A 22,604-nucleotide genomic window follows, 5' to 3' on the forward strand; every position below is an offset into this window, starting at 1 on the left:
CTTCCGTTTCCAACGGAAGATTTCGATGTTCTTGACACTACTTAAATAAATAAAAAATAGTGGTCCCACTAGTCAGTCATTTTGTATACCCAATTAACAAACTACCCTATTAAATTCTACACGTTACGCTTCGTCAGACACGAGATCATAAGCCATTGACCCTAACCTATCTAGTCTAGTATATATGGGTTTTTTGTTATCTATGTTATCATTATGGTCTTCCGCTTCCAAAAAAGATTTCGTTGTTATTTTTGACACTACCTAGAGACATAATCTCGAACATTTATGTATCGATGATTTGTTGTTTGTTGTAATTTTTGGTGGAAGCTTTACTGGAGTTGAAATAGTTATGGTTGATATTGGAAATAGATTTTACAATGAAGAACTAATACTGTCTTCATTACTAGGAAAACTTTAGTAGCGGACTGATCAAAGCACCCACCCTTTCCCCAACCCCTCGACCAGCCATCACGTATAGTTCATTTTCCAAAATATATAGATGCAACACTTGATCGTAAAATAGTGATCAATCAATGCATATTCCTAATCAACAAAATACCTTTAAAAGTGCGACATTTAACTCTGGACACGATAAAAGTGCGGAGTTTTTTGTCTATGACAACCACATATTTTCCTCAATAAAAACACTGAAAATTTCACTCTGTCATTAAATGTACGTATACGACGCGATCTAATCAAGCCGGCATAGAGGCGCCCCATGCGAAAATTACCCTTATCAAATGTTACATACTTCGGATTTTTATTGAGCTTAATCCTAAATATTGCACATCTAGATAATTTTCCAAAAATATATGAAACTTTTTACTTGTATCAAAATTCTTTCTGTTTTATATCTTCTAAATTTTATCATAGAGTTAACTAACAGTCTCACTTGCGGAATTATGGGGTGTGGAGATCGCACCCCCCCCCCCCCCCCCCCCCCCCCCCATCATTTCAAAGATAAGAATTTAATGTGCTTGAAATTGCTCTGTTTCAATATTTTCCCCCGTAAGGGAGGGGAACAACCCCTCCCGAACCATCCTAACCGTGATTTGGTTAGTCCTCAATTGCAAAGCCCCTGTAGTCCAATATCCAGTATCCAGTTAATGTAGGGCTTTTACATGTAATATGTATATCAGATATGTTTTATCCCGTGGGGATCCGGTGTTGTATCATAGACACCCCCCCCCCCCCGGAAAAACGGGCCCGGAATTGCGCCCCAGCATATAATTTCCCCCTAAGTACAAAGTCAGTATAGAGTCTCCCCTTTGGCGGAAAAATCGCCCTGGTATATATAGAACACCCCCCCCCCCCTATTTCCGGATTTCATTTGTTATAATAGTTTAAGGAAATAGATATGCGCTCATTAATATTACGATATTCATAAAACAAACGAATATTTCTTGTTATTGACATGATGAAGTTGGATTTACACGCTGAAAACTTTGAAGTGCATATTGTAAATACAATATGCTTACCAAAAGACTTTAACGATGGTCAATATAAGTAGGATTTTTCGTAAAAAAATCGACTATAAGATGTATAATTAAAATATTTGAAAAGTAAAATAGATAAACTGTATAAATAAAAGTAATTAAATTTTCTCGTTTATTTAAATTAAAAAAATCATTTAAGTTCTTCCCAACTTTACTAATTCAAATGTTAGATACTAGTAAATAACGATAAAGACTTAAGATGTCTGAATGAATTTTGATATACCATTACACGATTTGAGCAATTTCCTTTTTATAAAAAATCATAAGATGATGATTGTTCACGATACACACACACAAAAATAATCAGAAGAATTACTGGGTCTAAATAAGAAAGAGAATTCTAGTAATAGAAATGGAAGCAGATACATAGCTAAAATGTAAGAATGGGGGTGTACTGTCATTTAGGGGGAATTTCTATACCGGGACGGTTTTTCCAAGGAGGGTTGGGTTGGACCCGGGTTAATTCTTCGTAAGGGGAAATTCTATTCCAGGTCCATCTTTCCGGGGGGAATGTCTATCCCGGGCCCGTTTTTCCGAAGGGAAAGTCTATGCGGGGGAAAATCTTATGCTTTACAACACCGGGTAGAATAGGTCCTCAGTACTCCTTGCCTGTCGTAAGAGACGACCCAATGGGACAGTCCTTCGGATGAGAACGCAAAAACCGAGGCCCACTGTCTCAACTTCTGTGGCACGATAAATTCCCTCCCTGCTCAAAGGCCGTAAGCACCGAGCATAGGCCTATGTTTTCAGCCCTTCACCGGCAATGGTGACGTCTTCATACGAGTGAAAAATTCTCGAGAGGAAACTTAAACAATATCCTATCAATCAAAACTGAGTCTGTTTTCATATCCATGTAACGTGTGTCTCTAGTACTTAATACATTCTAAGGAACTAAAGATCATGCACCCAATGTTGGGAATGAACTAAGTAAACTTAATTTGTACACTTTTAATGCGATATAGTTTTAGACTTTTTTTTCATTAATGTATATTAAATATGCGAATGCCAAATATACAGCTTTTAAGAATAGAGATATGCAATCAAAATACTTTAGAGAGTACTGGTGCTAGTTTTTGCAATAAAAAGAAGAGAGAAAAAAGCAGGAGCTTTCATAGGCTTTGTCCCCTGGAACCACCCAGGACTTTGTCCTGGACTTACTGAGGTCTAAAGGCGGTCTTTAGACCCACCCACCCAGCAATTTCTCCGGGCCCCAAACTGAAATATTGCACCCGCCTCTGAATACAATACATAATTCATGGTTATCTTGCTTTAAAATCAACAAATGTAAATTCATGTAATACTACACAATTGTCTATTACTTGAATGTGGCCATTTGCATGGATCTTGAGAGATAATTCAATTATCCCCTAGATTATAACGCGAGAGTCTGAAGGATAGAGCCAGTCAGACAGCAGAAAGGCATGCGCATGTGCACGCGTGTAGATTCTTCTTTTCCAATATAATTTCATACTAGAGCATTACACACCCGTTTTTATTTGTCAAACTGCGTTTTGGAAATCTTAAAATCTTCAATTCAAAATACCCAGTCTAAGCTTCGATGATTCGGGCTGTATGAACTTCGTAATATCAGGGGCGGGTCCAGGAAATGCGGTTACAGGGAGGGGACGCCACTTTATGAGGCAGGGGGTCTGGGGGCCGCCTTGAGGCCCACAGTGGATCCAGAGCAAAGCGCTGGTGGAGTTCAGGGGGGCGAAGCCCCTGGAAGCTCCGGGATTTTACAGGGCTTGAAATATGTCTCCTATTTAGTCATTTATGAAATTAATAAAATGACTCAAATTTTATGGGTTTTAGAACAAAATTAAGTTCTCCCAATAAAGTAATGCAAGAAATCAAAAGGTTTTGTCAATTATTTCTCCGGGAGTGGAAGAAATTATTGCTTCTTTTATCGTTTTGTACATTTTTCTAAACAAGATACCGCGATTTACCTTAAATTTGAAAATTTTAGGTGGGGGGGGGGGGGGGGGTGCACTGAATATAGGTGTATGGAAATGTATAGATCTATGTACGTGCATTTTAATAACCAATTGGGACTTCGCTTCAGAGTAACACAAACTGGGACTAAAGCATGCCATTCCTAACACTAAAAGCTGGTCTGAATCCCCCCCCCCCCCCCCACTCGCTTATATACCCTACAAAATTTACCTGCAATATTACATAGTATTTACTAATGTTAATTATTATAAGTTCTTTTCATTAAAAACATGGAATTTACAAATGGATGAAAAATACAAATTTCACTACATAGACTTAGGTGTACAAGTGGTTTTTGTCAAGTTTCCGCACTCATTTTTCATCTTGAAAGCTTTTTCCCTGCAAAAACTTGGTGTGTCCTGCTGAAACTTGATATATCTACGTTGTTTTCAAGTAGTTTCCGCAACGAAAATTTGCTGAAAGCTGATCAAGTTTGCGCAAATTTCGGTTTGCAGAAACTGTTCTGTTTTAGTATGCACATTGCTATAGTGATAGTCTACCGCAAAGTTTTGATAAGTTTCCGCAATATTTTAGTTCTGTATCAGTTTGTACAATATGGTGTATACCAATTTTCAGCTTTGTGGAAACTTACTGAGACTTTATCATCGTCATATAATTATAATAGGATGTTTGTGTTGCAATCAATATATAGAATTTTTAAAAAGATAACTGAAAACAGTCGGACTAAATGCAAAGACAGCCTGTTACATGTATATTATAATTTGCGGAATGTGTTTTTCCCCTTTCGTTGTTAGTCTCACCCCCTCCCTTTGGGGGGGATGGTGGTGGTGGTGGTGTTCATTTGTACTAATGAAGTATCACCTATAAGGTGTCAGTATATTCTGGTAGATTATTGCAATATACATCAGTGGCGGATTTAGAGGGAGCGCAGGCGGAGAAATAAATGACAAAATCTTTTAATTTTTTTAATTACTTTATTGGGAGAACTTAATATTTTCCAAAAAAAAAAAAACAACCCTTATTTTATTAATTTCACCTTATTAAAATGATAGAAAATACATGTAGTACAAATGACTAAATAGGAGAAATATTTCAAGCCCCATAAAATTTGTAAAACCCAGGAGTTTCCGGGGGCTTCGCCCCCTGGGCCCCAACCAGGGCTTCGCCATGGACCCACTGCCTCATAAAGGGGCGCCCCGTAACCACAATTCCTGGATCCGCCCCTGTACATGTAGATATGAGGAGATACTGTCTGCATAAGTTGATTAGCTCATCAAACGCACCTCCTGCGATGTGAAAGTGAAAATAGCTGCAATCCTCGCCGGCGGAATTATGGTAAGGTTCAATTTCAGCAACTATTTGCGATAATGTGCTCCTCGAAGATTTCCTTAAAGATTACAATTATTCTGAATGAACCCTGTGCTTCCTAATCCCCGTAATGTAGTTTCTTGTTCATCAGTGGCGGATCGAGAGAGTTGTAGTCACTCCACTTTACTTCCATAGTTTTAAACAAAACTGGTCATTTTACCAGTTTGCGATATTCACCCATCTTTGGGGCCGGGGCGGAATAGGCACAAACTTGGGTCGCAATCCGCTCATCCTTTAAACAATTCCTGGATACGCCCTTGCCCACAGGCACCTTAAATATGGATATTACTACCCCTCCCCCCACCTTTTTTCATATTTTTTTTTTTTGGTGGGAATAATTTCTCTGAAATGTATGAATTCGTAGTCTATTTCATCCCTCTTTCGATTTATGTAATCGTTTCACGCTTTTTTGTAAGCTTTAGAGATTGGCCTTCTACCGGTATAGAGATTGGCCTTCTACCGGTATAATAAAATTCATTTTATTATACCAGTAGAAGGCCAATCTCTAAATACATGTATCCATACTTCCGGTGCCTGTGCCCTTGCCCGTGGAGAACAATACGTAAAGTGTACTTGTAAATATATTACCATTTTGTCTGTAATGATATTTACGGGTGTATTCAATACCACCTTCTAATAAAAACACGGAGGTGGGGGGTGGGGGGTGGTATCGTATATACTCATTATTATCATTACAGACAAAATTACCGGTTCCTGTGATTAATATTGATTTATGTTCACAAAATAAAAATTAAATCAAAATCGGAACCAGGAAAGCTTAATTGATTCCCAACTACATGGAAATTGGACATAAGATTTTAATAGTGATATTGTTTAGCTACAGTTCATAATGCATAAGATATAATTGCAAAAGTCTATCTGTTAGTTGGATAATATCTTGTATACAATATAAGAATTTCATAAGTTAACATCAGGGACCTATATACTAACTAGTATATAGGTCCCTGTTAACATCAACACTGTTCCAAGTATCTGATTTAAATCATTACTTCTTTTTACTGGCTAACAATTTATATTTCTATTAATTTGTCTTGAAAATGAAAAATCCATCGTACCACTGGACCTGTTCATAAAATGAAATTGATCCAACTTCGCCCCAAAATCACAGATTAAGCAGTGGCGGATCTAGACCTCACTGTGTGTGTGTGTGTGTGTGTGTGTGTGTGTGTGTGGAGGGGGGGGGGGGCTTTTTTGGTCAAGCAAAGGAGATATGGTTTTGGTATTAAATGTTAATGAAAATTGAAACATCCATACTTCTTCATTATACTAGCCCGAATATTTAGAAGTAATTGTCAAAGTGCACAAATGATCTTACAAAGATTTGGCCTTAAAAGCAAAATATGCTTGACCTGGACCATTTAAATTGGCTTTAAAAGTGTTTCAGGTGTTTTCCCCCAAAAAGTCACTAAAATGATTTTAAAAGATTTGAGATGACCTTATAGAAATTAACAAATTTTGCACTAATCAAAATTTATAATCCATAGTTTTGAAATGTTTGAGTGGAGTATGAATGGTTGGTATGAGTGATTATATATCAATTGTACATCTTACCTTTAAAAGTATATATTATGATGCACTTAATTTCTATTTGTACAAATAAATTAAAAAAAATTAAGCCTAAAAAAAAATAATTTAAAAAAATTATTATAATCCGAGTATTAATGTGCATTAAATTATACTTTGTTGTACAATATGAAAAAGGTACAAATTAATCAAATATTAGAAAGGGATTACATATCTTAATGGTAGTATAAGTTAACCACATTCACTAACTGCAAAATTGTAGCTCTCTGAGAAAATATTGGGACAGATCTGTACCAATTAATATTTTCTCAGAGAGCTACAGTTCTGCAGCTATGCATTCACATGATTATGAATTTCACAATATTTCATATGAATTTAAATGTAAAAATTAAAATGTATCCTTTGCCTTTGTATTGGGTGATGTATATTGCAACATAATTTTCAATGTTCATGCTGAGAATTGCTTTGCCATTATTTTCCAAATATCACCATATAAGCCTACAATATTACATATTATGCATCAAATGAATTATTTATAATATTGACTGAAATAGCATGATATGTTGATCATGATATGAAATGCTTATAAAAGTATTAGATGGCAAATTACAACCTCACAAAGTCATTCACCCAGTAATTGTAGATAAGGAACAATGAGAAACAAAGCCAGGGGCTTGCTGAGCTGTAAAGAACATCCCATGTGTATTATACACAAAGGGATTAGTTGGGGTAAAAGTCACAAGACAAAACCTGGGTACAGATATAAAAAAATGAACAAAATGACCATGCAAGGACAAAGTCAATATTAGAAGTTTATTAAAGCATAATAACAAAATGTCACAGGACATAATACTGATTTTTATATAAATTCAGGGGGGAAATCTGTTCCTTTTGTAAAGTTTACAAAAATCCATGTGTAAAATATATGTTATATTTTTTATGAGATTGTTTTTCAATTTTAAACTATAGATTTTGATAATTATTATTAAATGCTTATTCCTTTTATCATATCTATTGCAAAATATGAATTAAAATAGGATTTTCTTTTACTGATATAGAATACTAATAGGCTTTGTAATCATTGGGTTTACAAATTGCTACACAAGATCTGACATTTTTCACATAGCTTCTGCGTGCATGCATGTCATTTGATTCCATATCAACATATCAATTAATAAGCAAGATTCAAAATGTGAAATTACTTTGAAAAAAAAAAACAAAAACAAAAAAACACAACAAAAAACTTGATGACTGATAATCTATAATATGCATGATAGTTCAAATTTTCTTATGAATATATATGTATATCAAATGATATGTCAGAACAATCAATTTGCTATTATTGTACGTACATGTATATGCTTTCATAATTTTGCTGTTGTGTGATAATGAAATATTGTCAAATTAAAAAAAAAATGTGAAATTACAATTTATTGTCCTTAGGTTTGTAATCAAGAATGAAGGAGTAAATGATAACCCAGTGGTGGATCCAGAGGGGGTGCTGGTTCAGGAAATTTTGCTAAAATAAAGTAAAAATAACACATTTTGAGGGTGGACCCCCTCCCTTGATAACCAAAATTAATGGTAAATTTCCCCTCTCTCAAAAATTCCTGGATCCATCCCTGTAAGCATTAGACAATCATTAATTTGTCATTCCATTATTCATAATTTCTTCATTGGACACATGGAGGCCAACTCTCACATGTGTGTATATAGACATAATTCCAATTATTTTGAAAATAAAGAGGTCAAAGTACCAAATTGAATTCAATATAAAATATATAAAGAATATCTTATCATGGATATAAAGATTAAAACATTTCAATCATGTTAATTAATAGATTTTTAGGTCAATTGATTCTCTCATGTGACCTATTGCTAGTGGTCAGCTTCTGTTGTGAGAGTAAACAAAACATCAAGCTTGTAAATATCATGATTCCTAGGGTAGAAATTCTGACTCCAGGAGGAACCAAACTTGATATATAGTGTTTATGTGTAAAACATTTAAATTTAGATAACATCTTCCTTAATGCTATTGATGCTTTTAGGTAAAGAAGGAACAGGTAATTGTAAATTTCATGACCTCGATCAGTGATAATAATAATAAAATTTATATACATGCAGCCTTATATAAAACAGTTTATTACTCTAAGGTGCTTTACACAATCTGATTAAAATAAGATCTTTGATCCGCTCCGTTATTGTTATGTCGTTTCAATAAGATCTTTGATCCGCTCCGTTATTGTTATGGAGCGGATCAAAGATCTTATTTATAACAATAACGGAGCGGATCAAAGATCTTATTTTAATCAGATTGTGCTTTACAAGGGCAAGAAGAGGAATGCAACAATAAAATAGAATTAAATGACATTATGACAACTTATAGATGTATCTGTAAATTAAATTATCAAAATAAAACACTATGATTAAGATCAATAGCTAAAAGTTGGTTGGTTTTTTGGGGTTTTTCTTTTTTGGTATTTGATAATTAAAAACACAGTTTATATATACATGTTAGAATCTAAAGGTTTTGATACTAGCTTTAAAATAGATGGAACCAAAATGGTCATAGTAATCACATGTCTTTATGATTTAAAAGAATCCTTCTTTAATTTTGTTGACACTAGAATATTATAAATGATGGATGCATTGTCAAGAAAAACAGAAAGAGATGTACAAAAATTGTGACGCTTGCAACTCCAGGGTTCTGATTCAATGTCAGATCCAAATAGTGTTAAAAGTGTATATCAAGTTTATAATTGTAAAATGTTTCATCAGTATAGATGCTTTTGGGGGAATGAATTACACCTTATATTATACTTCTACTGAATATTAGAATTTAGCATATAAATGCATGCCTAGAGCAAGAAAAGTTACTGTATTATATAGATTTCATTCATATTGAGGTTAGTAATACTTTTAACTAAATAACTCAGGTGACTGGTAAGGTCAGTGTCTTGTTGATATTTTTGATGTGTGTATGCATGTACGTGTATGTGTGCGTGTGTGTGTGAAATACAAAAAAAATCCATAAAGATTTGTTTCAGAGTTTTGAGTAGTGATCAGTTTTAGCAATCATCAACAGCTAGGGTATGAATCTGTACACTCATCTTTGTTAATTTCTAAAAAGACTTAAATTGCATTTCAAAAGTAGTCAAGTGTTATGTGAAGGAGATATGAGGAATATATGTTCCTGCTAAATGTGTGTGATCATACATTTGGGGTGTCAATGGATGGAAAATCATCTGAAGATCGAAGTTTTGAAGAAATTGAAATACTTTTTTGAATATTAATCAATCTTATTTTCATTCTAAAATCATGTACTCAAAGGAATTTTCTTTCAATTACATATGTAAGTGCATTGAATTGAATTATTTTTCTATTTCTGACTTACATTTAAAACAGTTATGTTTGTCATTTTGTTTCTCAAAGTAGAAAATATTTTCATGTAGATTTTTCTTCCAAGATTATTATTCCTTAGGTTTCAATTTAGAACATTCAAGTAAAAGAAAATAAGACTCTAAAAAAGGAGGTCTCCATGTGAATTGAGAGAAAGAAATGGAAATTATAAATTCTGTGGTGACATTAAATTTCATTTCATAATTTTGCCAGCTATAATAAGGTATGATATGAGATTCAGGGTGGTACATTTATGTGCATACATGTACCTTGTTTCTCCAATTGAAAATTGATTGCTTTAAATCAATTTCAACATTATGAATATATCCTACAAAAGTAAAACATAATGATTTAAAGTTAAAAAAACACATTGTTTCACTCCTGAAACCTTGACCTCACATGGATATATATTGGTATTTAGTGTTGGTAGGTTTTGGTTCTTTTTGGGTGGATTTTGGATAATGTAGTGAATTTCAGTTAGTTGTAGCACAGTAACATGGAGTGAGCTTGCTTGCTTCCTGATATCTAGTCAATCACTTTTTAAGACATACATATTTTTCAAACTCGCATTGCACATATTTGTTTACATTTTTGGTAGGAGTGTTTTATATGCTCACTATATATGTCATCTTCATATATAGATGTGTAATTGTTTGCAAAAAGAGGAGACATCTAAATTCCTAATAAAAATGATAATTACATTTAAATCATAATTGTGCACTTCATGTACTTTTTACATGCAAAATCATTTCATATAATTATATGGTTTTTGTACTTTCTGTCCATATCTGTAAGTCTGTCTGTCACAAAGTCTTAAATTGTGCATTAAAATGCTTCTCCTCCTGTATGGATTATCTGATAAACTTGAAACTTTGTACAATGCTTCATTGCCATTTGCAGATGTGCACATTGTTGGGAGAGGATTTATTGTTATCCTAAAAGTTATAGTGGTTCGATCCAAGAGGGATGTGGGTGTAAAATAGCTTGTGACCATTTCTCCTAGTTGCAAACATATTGGAGAGTCTTGAATTTTTTTTTTACAATACTTCATTATCATTTAATGATGTCTAGATTTCTCTGACCCAGGTATCTAATATTTTCCTAAAATCTACAGTGGATCAAAAACAAGTATTTTAAGTGTTGTTTTTTTTTTTTTACCCTTTATTGAATAATCTTTGTAAAATTGCATGTGCAAAAGTAAAGATGCATTGAAAATTCAATTACAAAATTAAACATTTCACTGGTTTGTTAAGGTACTCACTACACTAAAGCTTTATGACACTATGTTACAAGATGACGATTTAAATGTTTTGGGAAAGTATTTGTATTGATCGATTTATTCGTCTATAACACCATAGCTAAGTGGTTAATTAATAAAGCATTGGGCAAGAGAGAGAGAGAGAGAGAGAGAGAGAGAGAGAGAGAGAGAGAGAGAGAGAGCATTGGGCTGGTGAACTACAGATCTTGAGCTCAAATCCACCAGTCTTTTGTTCATGTGTTGAAATAATATTTTTGAAAATCATGTTTTTATCCAAATTTGCATTTTTTGTTGTTTTTGGCAAACACACTTATTGTATATCATCAGATCTTTTTTAAAATATTAAATCAATTTGTACTGATTTGAGAAACTATTTCCCGGTGTAGTGAGCCACCTTAAATGTAAACATAAAAAGACTCCAGTCTTTGTTTACATGACACAGAATGAAGGCTAAAATTTTATTCCTGCATCCAGAAGGTTAAAATTTTGGCTGTGAACACAGATTCAGTTATACTTTTCATGTTTAACATTTAAAAAAATGAAAACAAAATTTAAAAAAACAAAACAAAAACGTAAACGTCCTGCTTGAGAATTTTTCACTTGTATGGAGACGTCACCATTGCCAGTGAAGGGCTGCAACATTTAGGTCTATGCTCGGTGCTTATGCCCCTTTGAACAGGGGTGGATTAATATTGTGTCACACATTTAGGTAATGTCATATAACTGTAAACAATGTCTCTAGAGGATTTGGGTGTTGCTCAACCGGAAATTTAATAAATTAATGCATAAGATTGGGTCATACTTCTTTTTGGACTAGAACATCCAGGACTGAACTTTCTTAGGGTCGAGATGTCTGTTAACCGTTTATTCGTATTTACCTGTCAAAGTCTTTTTGACGCTTAAGGTATAGGAGAAACTACTTTGACTTCAGAATGAATGTGATTGTCAGAGGGAGAATGATGGACCGAAGCATGCATTTTGTAAAATGATTCTTGTGTTGTTAAATCTTCGAGAATCTTGTTGGAGATGTCTGATTCGGTTCACGAAACAACTTAGCATCATCTAGCAGTAGCAGATTTCACCGTAAGCACTTAATTAACACTAATTTTAATATATTGTAAACAAATTGTAACTGTAAGCTAGGCTATTCCAAAATTCCACAACATATCAGAGGAACCGGTAATTTAGCCTATACATAATGATAAGAGTAGGGGTATATACCACACACCCCTAATAAAAGCACTGGGATTACTGAATCAGAATGACAATTGGGGTGGGGACGATAAAAGCAGAATTTTCGAATTATTTTGAAGCGAAGTTTTGAGTAAGAAATGGTGCCATTCCTTTGGGGTTATTTTTTTCATTGGGGATGGTACCATAGGGCCTACTATTATTATTACAGACAAAAATACCGGTTCCTGTGAATATTCACACCTGACGACCTGTAAAGGGTTGTAAATAGTGAATGTGAACAGCTGCATGTAAATAAGTTAGTGTTCTAACTGCATAATTTAATACCGTTCAATTTTATTCTAATGTTTTTGTGATAGGGTTATATGTATACAATTAAAATTGCATGGGAAAGAGTTTAGTAATGCAGAGCTCTAATATAATTTAATTTCTCATGTTGTTTAGACATTTATCCATTAACACATGTACATAGGTCTACATAATTTAGGAGTGTAATTACTAGATACAAAGTTAATGTCATTCCTTAGCTTGCAAGTACATTCTTAAGAATCATGACAAACAACACTCTTTAAGATACAATTTTCTGCTTTATTACTATATTCATGGGATAAAAGTCCCCATCCTGTGTTTTATTTGGGATATTTATTCCCATTCATGCTCAAATAGGATATTCACTGCCATTTCATGTTCATTATGGGACATTTCCTCCTATGGGACATTGTATCCCATTTTGAATTTAAAAATGGGAGTTAAAATCCTATGGGAGAAATTATATTTTTTCTCCCATGGGATTTTTGGTGGGAGTGAAAATCCCCCAAGTGGGATTAAAAATCCCTCCAAAATCCCATGGGATTTTTTGATTTCAGGTGAAATATCTTAAAAACTACAATAGTTACAAGTGTAAATGTTGGTGCATGTCTTGTGGACATAAAATCCCATCTTTTTTTGTAAAGGGTTTATTTGTATCCTTAATAAAAGGGTTGGCGAAACTCCGGACTTTTGTCGTGTCCAGAGTTAAATGTCGCACTGTTACAATACATTTCATCGTCTTTGACGTTAAATTTATGGAAAATGCACGAGGCTGCCCAAGCGGTAAATATGATAGGGAGATATGATGTTTGAGAGGGAGATATGAAGTTTTGTTATCCCTGGCATGTGATCGTCTAGACCAATCAGATTACGCGTTGCATAGAATTTTCATACTGAGGTATAATAATATATAAATATTGCATGTAATTGAGGGTAACATTGAAAATTTTCACCCCGAGAAAACCATTGTCAACCGAGGCGTAGCCGAGGTTGACAATGGTTTCTCGAGGGGTGAAAATTTCAATGTTACCCTCAAATACATGCAATATTTGTTTTATTATACTGAATGTTATGTAAACTGCGAAGCAGAAAAACTTACGTCTGTTGACATTTGATCAATCACTGTCGTGCGATATTTCGTATTTCGATGCGGGTACTCGAGTTTATTACAAACGCTCAAACGACGTCGTCTAGCAATCTACGGCGAACCGTACGCGCATAAATTTGACGCATGTGATAATTTTTTATAATATCACCCGTTGTCAAGTACTGTTACCCGTTACTAGATACTATCACCCTGAGTCGCGTGTTTTCTGTTCTCAGAGGGTAACAATATGTTTTTTCAAATGCTTCTCGACCAATCAGGTTCGAGTATTTTACATGAAAGTATAATAATATGAAAATAGTTATTCAAATTTATTAAAATAAATGATTACATATCATTAAATAATGGGTATATAGTCTATGTTGCTTATTACAGCCCATTTGTGTGGAAAATTAATAATATGAAAAATAAGGAGGAATACATTTCCATCAATGCTGATTATATGTGGATGGGGTACTTACTTTTGAGAAGCAATAACAATGAAAATAGCATGTTAACATATATATTTTTCAATGTTTATCTATTTCTGGAATATATATCTATCTTATAAAGGCAATTTTTTTCATGATTGAGTCCATTTAAGGCCGAGTATAGGTCTACATTAATAACGGAGGTCCCGTGTCGCAGCTGGTGTTGGAACGTTAAAGAAGCAACCCTAGCTGCTGCGGCCCTCAGCGCTAAACATAGGTATAAAATCAAAATCTGTGGTAGTTCACCTATAGCTGGTGACATCTCAAAATGAGTGAAAAATTCTCAACATAAAGCAAACAAACAACGAACCCGTTAGTCTTTGATATCTTTAAATTGTAATGATAGCCATTTCTTCATGAATACGCTGCAGTTCTGAACAATGCACGTATGAATCTTGATCAACATAGTAAGTCTGTTTTAACAACTGAGAATTCCACCAGAAATGAAAGAAAAAGTAAAAATAACGAACATTAAATAATCTCATAAATCCTATAAAGAAAATGCAAAATTAAGAATAGGGCAAACACTGACTCCTGGACACACTAGAGGTGTGATCAGGTGCCTAGGAGAAGTAAGCATCTCCTGTTGACCGGTCACAGCCACCATGATCCCTATATCGCGTTAGCGCTTAATGAAATGTAATTCGACGTGAAGCGTTACAGTTCATACCCTGATGCATTTCAAAACTGAGATCTATTTCTTAAATATTTGATTTTCAACGCTTTACGTTCATTTTCCTACATGTAATTGTTAATCCGGATTCCAGACGTTTTGATCGATACTGGTTCTTTTTCTACTTGTTTACGGATTCATCCAATGTGTTATTTCAATATATCCATGGCTTGCAAAGCGTTCGTTTTTTAATACTTGATGGGTGATTGTGACTGTCAAGATAATCAGCCATGGAAAATCAAGCTAAAAGGTTTGTGTATTGATTTTATTTCAATATATTTATGTCACGAGTAAATGCGATTTTAAAAAACAACACTTCCAGTTACATTGCATGTGTTAATTTCATTCTCTATGGCTGAGTTAGTTATTCATGTTTTTCTTCCTGTATGTCTTGTGTGTGCTGTGCATCATGTAGAGCTCCACACTTGTGTCACCATCATATTAGTATAAGGAAGAACACTTTCTAATCAATACAATAGTTTTCTATTTTCAACTTTACTGGCGGAAATTTGATCAAAATTATACGAACAATGATGTTGAAGAAAGGAAATGTTTATCCGTTACGTAATAAGGGGTTTCATCCCGAAATCTTTATATTTCCTCATACAATATATGAACAAATAACTCTTGTCTTCTAAAGCCATCCCATTCATCTAATATGCCACATCATTCCCTCTAGAGAACTCGTACATTGTATACAGCGTAGTCTGCATTAAAAATTATATCTCTATCTCCCTCCTCCCCCTCTCTGAATTCTATGAATTACAAATTATATGTTAGCCACGTACAAACAGACAAAAAAAACCCCTGAATTTTGCATTTTGATATTTCCCCCGATTAAAGACAGTTGATCGATAATGGCTGAGTGTGTCGCATTCTGTGAGATGGAGTGAGAACATGATTACTGTAGGCATTGAGGTGGACTATTGTGAGAGTTCCCAATAAACGCGAGAAAGGGGATGATATTATTAAGAAAGCAACTTTCCGGTCCATTGCAGTGGCTTCAGGTAAATGGGGTTATATATTTTCTCGAGGAGAATGTGGTTTGTTACTGCATTTGAAGTTGTATGAAATGTAAGCAACCCATGCCTTTTTCTAACCCCATTCAATCAGCAAATAATTGTTAAACGATTTTCCACGAACAGAAGATATTCTTGACACGTATTTTGCAAATACCTAAATGCATTTTCAGTACGATAAATGCATGTTTTATGCATTTGATACAAACCAATATTTCTGCTTGGTAATTGGGGGGGGGGGTGTGTTATTGGAATGATTTACTTTTTTTTTAAAAATGTATGTATTCAAATTTTATACTCCCATCAACCATTCCTCACCTCATTATATCGTATAGATACTACTATTATATAATACTGTTACATACATATACATGTATAGAGTAATATTAGGAAATTTTGTTCCACAGTTGTTTGACAAATTACAGCACAAAATCAAGTATCTGATTTATATACATTGTAAATGAGCAAATGAAGACGACGAACAGTGATCAATGAAAGGTGAAGATAACGTACAGTGATCAATCTCATAACTCCTACAATGAATACAAAATAGAGAGGCGGGGCAAAGGCTGATCTCTGGACACACCAGAGGTGGGATAATGTACATGTATACCTAATATTAATCTTCCTCAATACCACAGTACAGTGTGGTCTGTGTAATCTGGATGCCAAACTCTCGGACACTTCACCTTTGTAGTAATTTTCGGGGGACCCGAATTACTACGTTATTTCGCATTGTCAATCCGGAAAATGTTCCGGACCCGGACGGTCAGGTTTTACTACAAACGTTAAAATTAATTAGAAATTGTGTCATTAATCCTGACGGAAATTTTGTTTTGGGAATATCAATCTTCGACAAATTTGGAAATGTGTGAATTGTAAAGAAAACACACACCACGCAGTGTGATCGATGAGACTACCTGAGTTCTGTTAAGGCTTCCCTAATTAGGTGATTATAACTTGTTTATGCGCAACAGCATGTGTCAGTCGAGGCTGATTGTCAATATGTGTAAATCGTACAGCTGTATCTATGTACAACGCATGCAATGTTAAAACATAAAAATGACTACGGCGTTTTATCTGATCGTCTACAATTCAAACATCACCTCCACATTGATCTGTTTTACAACATATGCGAGATGTAGTGTAAAGTGGCGTGGATTCTAAAAGTAACGTTTAGTTAGTTTGAAATCCCAATGACTTTTCAACACATTACACCACCTTTCACTACGATAGATTAAACATTTGACTTTTTAAATTCATAAACAGCTGCTTTTTCAATAAACATGTAACTCGAAAATTTTTACACCTTGCGGTAAGTCATCCATAAAATTACTTTGTTAAACACCAAAATGATTCTGATTCAACGCATAAGTACTCTGAAGATAATATTAAGATGCTATTGCGAGTTCCTCATACGTAGTCTTTGGAGACCATATCTTCCGACACTCTGTTGTAGACACGACTTAGTTGAGGGACATTAACATCATACGATGGTAATAATGGAATGTTGGAGGTTGGCGATAGAGAAGCTGAAGTCATTCCGTTTGTCATGAACGTCTATCTTCAATGAAATATCCAAATATGAAGCAGATGTGGAAGACTTTGTGATGTCAGTTATTTAGGATATATCGAATTGACATAGGTATGCTCCAAACAGGCGTGTCTCAAATTGCAGTAGCACAGACTGAGAACTACCCAAAGGACAACAAGTCTTCTAAAGACGTTTTCAAACCACTGGATCCACTGAAGATCGGTCGCAGTGGCCGACACAGAGTTGCAACCCTCTAGAGAAGACCGTCAAATTGGCTTGCTACATTTGTGGAACAGATTTTAACTGTGGTAAACACATTTCAGAATGCTTAAGGGAGAAGAATTAGTGTTCAGACAGTGCAAAACCGGCATTGTGGTTTGAACGAACGTACAAAGGGAGAGAACTAAACTATGAATTTACAAATCCACGTGGTTAAGATTTCTTGTGCACGAGCTTATACCCATTGTACTCACTTAACGTTTACAATAGCCACGCTTGAATACTCGTAATCAATTAACTTTATGGAAATTATATTCTATTATAGTCTGGATAATAGAAAAAGACAAAGGGGTTCAGTAATTTTCGACATAAGTACAAATTGGATTTTAATCCCATCACTGATAGACAATAATAAATTTGAAGTTTTAAGTGTGTTCATATCGAAAGAATCAAAAGCTGTAAATGTTTTGAGACCCATTGAATGTGTACTGAATGATGGCACGTCTAATATTTGTTAGTCGTTGCCAATGTCCTTGACAAGGGTTGTGCAACACCATATAATCCAATAGAAGCCACAGTTATTCCGATGAAAAGAACAATCAAGCCAAAACTCCAAAACACTTGGAAAAGTAGCATTACTTCAGGATAACAATGGTATACCTGTGTGAAATGCATTCCAACCTTTCTGGAGAAAAACGTCAATTTTGATTTAGCTATTTCTTATAAATAAGAATTACAATAAATTTCCATTGCACATGCAAGGTTATCATATTAACGATTTCGCAAAAAAACTATTTCATTGGCACGTAGAACCAGTAAATGAACATATTAAGGGCATGTATAGATCAGCTTCGTAGACGATGATGTAGTACATGTGAAGGAGAAAACTGGGTTAATTTCTACAGGAACAACAGAAGGAGGGCAAAGAATGACGTTTCAAAGAATGTTTTCATACTTGAGATATACTGATTTGAAGTATACAGATCTTATTATGTTCGAACATTTCTCAATAAGTATCCCAAACGACGAAGTTTCTGTTTCTTCTTACCATTGTTCTCCGGTAATGTTTTGTTCGGGAGTGTCCTCAGAAAGTACACATGGGATTAAGATGAAACCTTTTAGGATGATGGAATATCATTTGTTGATATGTATGACATTTTGTCTGAACATGTAGGCACATGTCTTGGATTGTTTGGTACACTAACTTCGGAATCAGTCTAACTTTTTTGGTTTCAGTGAAATTGCTTGAGATGTATATCGTAGATATATATCGAGGACATTATCAGAATTACTGATTTGCAATAGGCACGCATGTGTGTTTCATTTTGATTGGAGGATACAAAAACGTCTGCAACTCTCTGATGAATAAAACAAATGTAATGACAATCACAGCATCGGCAAATAATATAAATATTTTGATTACAAAATTAAAAAATGCCAACACGCATGTGCATGCACATGCATTGTCGTTTGAAGGTTCAATTTATTTTTGAATGACTACGTTTTGTGTTTAATTAAAATCATTTGAAGTTGATATTTGGGTGTATATTGTTACTTCTTACAATTTACTGAGGTCAATATTACTGGCAAACACATCCATGAACGTGTGCAAAATTCTGATTAAACAATTTTAAAATCACTATGACTTTAGATATGATGCAAGGGTTATGAAATTCAAAGTGAAGGTATATGATACAAATGCCTGTTGAATGACATAAAAAAATACCGAGTCATACTTACGTGCGCGTGCATTGCTTGTCTCTTATTTTGTGTTACTGAACTTTCACCAAAACCATGAAATTGTTTTAAATTTATATCATAGGTATAACTTAAAACTCTAAACTGATTAGCATGGTCAAAATCACCAATCTGCACAGGCATGCACATGTGCTTCATATTGATTGGATAATACTAAAACGTCTGTCCCTCTCTTATAAATAAAGCACATTAATGAGATGCTATTCACAACATAGGGAGATAACATAATTATATATCGACGAATGTACTAAAGAATTTCCAAATTTCTTTGGCATGCTGATTTGACTACGGAGTGCTCCGTTTGCCTGATCGGGGTGTGGGGATCGCGGAGGTGTGGCCGGTCGACGGGAGATGCTTGCTCCTCCCGAGCACCTAATCCCATCTCTGGTATATCCAGGAGTCCGTTTGTGCCCGGCTCTCTATTTTGCATACCTTGTGGGAGTTACGAAATTGATCACTGTTCGTTATCTTCATCTTTCTTATTGTTATCTTAATTTCAGAAAATTTCTTGAGGAAAGTATAAGACAATTTGCAATCTTCTGTTAATCATGGTGGAATATCATACACTACCCGACCAAGGTTGGTCATGGATTGTGCTTCTGGCGTCCTTTGGATCTCACTGCATCCACGGTTTCTTCCTGACGGCCGTAGGGTTGCTTCAACTTTCTCTACTGGACCATTACAAGGAAAACGTATTTAAAACTTCACTTGCCCTTTCGATTTTCCTTGGATTGTTTTCTACGTCAGGTCAGTTGTTTTAGGTAAAGGACCCGAGAATGACGTTTTTGTGTCATCATCAAGTACTTCTAACACTATTTTACAGGTATTGCCCGATTAAAGGAAGCTGACCGGGAGAAGTTATTATTAATTGCTCTTGAATTGAGGATTCTGAAATTTGCAATCGATGCAATACAGAGTATAACCGGTTTCATTTCATTACTTTTTATACCTAATTACAGCCTAGTAACGTGATATGTAATTTCCTACGTTCATGTGAAGCATATTTCTTGACAAAAGAAATAGCCATTTTGAAGACATTCTTCTAAATTTAAAATTACTATAATCTTCAATTTAACGTTTGGAGAAAAAAGAGCTAAACATTTTATAATGAAAATACTTTTTCCAGGGATATTAGCCTGTTTTATCGTCAATAGGTGGAGTTGTCGAGTCTCCATGATGACGGGTGGACTCATCGTGTCAATAAGCCACGTTGTGACAGCTTTCATACCGAACATTACACTGGTCATCATCTCGCTGGGGATATTTGGCGGTAAGTAAATGTGCAATAATCACTCATGATCATAAGGAGAGGGCTTAAATAGGCTATGATTGCTGCCCGATCCCATTCACTTTGTGAATAAAATATACTTTAAATTAAATGATCATAGATATCTCAAGAATAGTGTCTAATTTTTATTTCATGAAATGACAAACTCGGATTTATTGGACATTTCTTGGTGAATCAGACAATATCATTTCCCAGTTTTCGTATAAAAATCAAATCAGTAAAAAGTTTATGTCGATAATGCGTTCGGTACCGGTAAGCTCAAACAATATAGACAACTTTCCAGAAGCAGAAAGTTCATATTCATGTCCATCTATGCTGCATTAATGAACTTCACAATGGATATATTGAAATATGATGCCAATTATGCAATAGGACACCAGTGGATAAAAACAATTATTGCTCAAGCACCTTGCCTTTGTTTGTATCGAACAATTTTATGAAAGAGCAGGTATATCCAATCGATTTCATTATCATTTACAAAAGATGCAAATGTTCTTTTTTGTAGGGATTGGGATGGGAATGTGCTACACATCATCTCTTGTTGTTGTTGGGTACAACTTTGAGAAGAACAGGAACGTTGCCAGCGGATTAGCTGTCTCGGGTACTGGTGTTGGGGCCTTTGCTTTAGCACCGTTAATGCAGACTGCCGCCGACTATTTCGGCTATAATGGGCTATGGTTGATGTGCGCAGGCCTGACTTCACAATATTGCGTGTTTGGTAGTTTGTGTTTTCCATCAAAACTGGAAATTGATCGAAAGATGAAACTGAGAGGTGTCACAAGGTTAACATGGGACATTAACCATAACTTGAAAAGGTTGAGAGAAATATTTTGCGTTTTATCACAAAGAACACTAGTTTGTGTTTACTTGTCCATGCTTCTTTGTAACTTAGGAATTTATCTCCTATTCCTCCATTTCGGAAGTTATGTGACTTCAGTTGGATTCAGCAAGTTAGACGCAGCTTTTCTGTTTTCTATATGTGGAATCTGTAACTGCATCTCTCGTATTTTAGTTGGTTCTGCTGCCAATGCCAGCAATATTGATGAATTCATAATGTTTGGAGGAACGTTTAGTCTCGCTGGAATATCAACGGCCCTCTTTCCATTGTACGGACAGAGTTACAGTGGTCAAGTAATTTATATGGTGATGCTAGGAATGTATTCTGGTTGTTGCTATGCCTTGCTGAACTCGATATGTGTTAATCTTGCCGGAATCGAACATCTTGCAACAGTGAACGGTTTCATTTTATTCTTTACTGGAATGGGTTGTTTTACTGGACCTTTGCTAGGAGGTAAATATTTACTTGATATACTAATATTTCATGATATCAATACTGATTTAATGCGATTTTTATATGAATTTGAGTATAATGTGATATTGACCAATGAATTACTGGATTTCTTTATTTGGTAGGTATCATTGTTGACTCTGGTGGAACGTATGGGGAATCAATTACAGTGGCGGGTAATATTATGTATTCAATTCTATAAACATTTATCATGCTTATGCATTATGTACATGTAGGTACATTTAACATTTGACTGTCATTTTTAATTACAGGATTATTAATTGTAGCTGGTTCTCTGTTTGCGTGGGCGTCAGGAGCCGGTGAACGTCGTTATCAAGTCAACGACACGGAAAAGACAATACCTAGTCAGGAAAATAAATGTAGTCTATTAATTCAAGAACACGTATTGGAAAACAACGATGAAAATTCCATGGAAACCAAACAGCGTAACAGTGATCAAGAAATTGAATCTTATGACAACGAGCAGTCCAACATCGAAGTATCAGAAATGGAAAATCTCAGGAAAGCGACGCAATTAGAAATACATTCTTTATTTTGAAATACACATCACTGATGTAAAACTTATACGGTACCAATTTTGATGCACTAGATGCGCATTTCGACAAATAATGTCTCTTCAGTGATGCTCAACCGAAATGTTTGAAATCCGAAATAACTACGAAGTTTTAGAGCTACATGTAAATCATCGTCGGAAACCCACGGTTGATTAC

The 22,604-nt window shown here is 34.8% G+C and overlaps 1 protein-coding gene across 12 annotated transcripts in view; it reads left to right on the forward strand.

Moving 5' to 3' along the window:
* LOC125659397 (monocarboxylate transporter 13-like) overlaps positions 1–22,503 on the forward strand; it is a 31,462-nt gene extending 8,959 nt beyond the window's left edge. Inside the window, exons 1-7 of one of the 12 annotated variants that reach the window (XM_056148616.1) lie at positions 14,882–15,017; positions 17,246–17,628; positions 19,798–20,044; positions 20,424–20,567; positions 21,091–21,876; positions 21,999–22,049; positions 22,146–22,503. In XM_056148616.1, the coding sequence (XP_056004591.1) occupies positions 19,846–20,044; positions 20,424–20,567; positions 21,091–21,876; positions 21,999–22,049; positions 22,146–22,432 (1,467 nt within the window). In that variant the 5' untranslated portion in view covers positions 14,882–15,017; positions 17,246–17,628; positions 19,798–19,845 and the 3' untranslated portion in view covers positions 22,433–22,503. Of the gene's footprint in view, positions 1–14,880; positions 15,018–15,581; positions 15,775–17,245; positions 17,629–19,797; positions 20,568–21,090; positions 21,877–21,998; positions 22,050–22,145 lie in introns of those variants that run through there. The other 11 variants (XM_056148619.1, XM_056148618.1, XM_048891058.2 and 8 more) reach the window with 11 other exon arrangements.
* The last annotated feature ends 101 nt before the right edge of the window (positions 22,504–22,604 follow it).

Source organism: Ostrea edulis, chromosome 9, assembly GCF_947568905.1.
Source record: "Ostrea edulis chromosome 9, xbOstEdul1.1, whole genome shotgun sequence".
Lineage (NCBI taxonomy): Eukaryota > Metazoa > Mollusca > Bivalvia > Ostreida > Ostreidae > Ostrea > Ostrea edulis.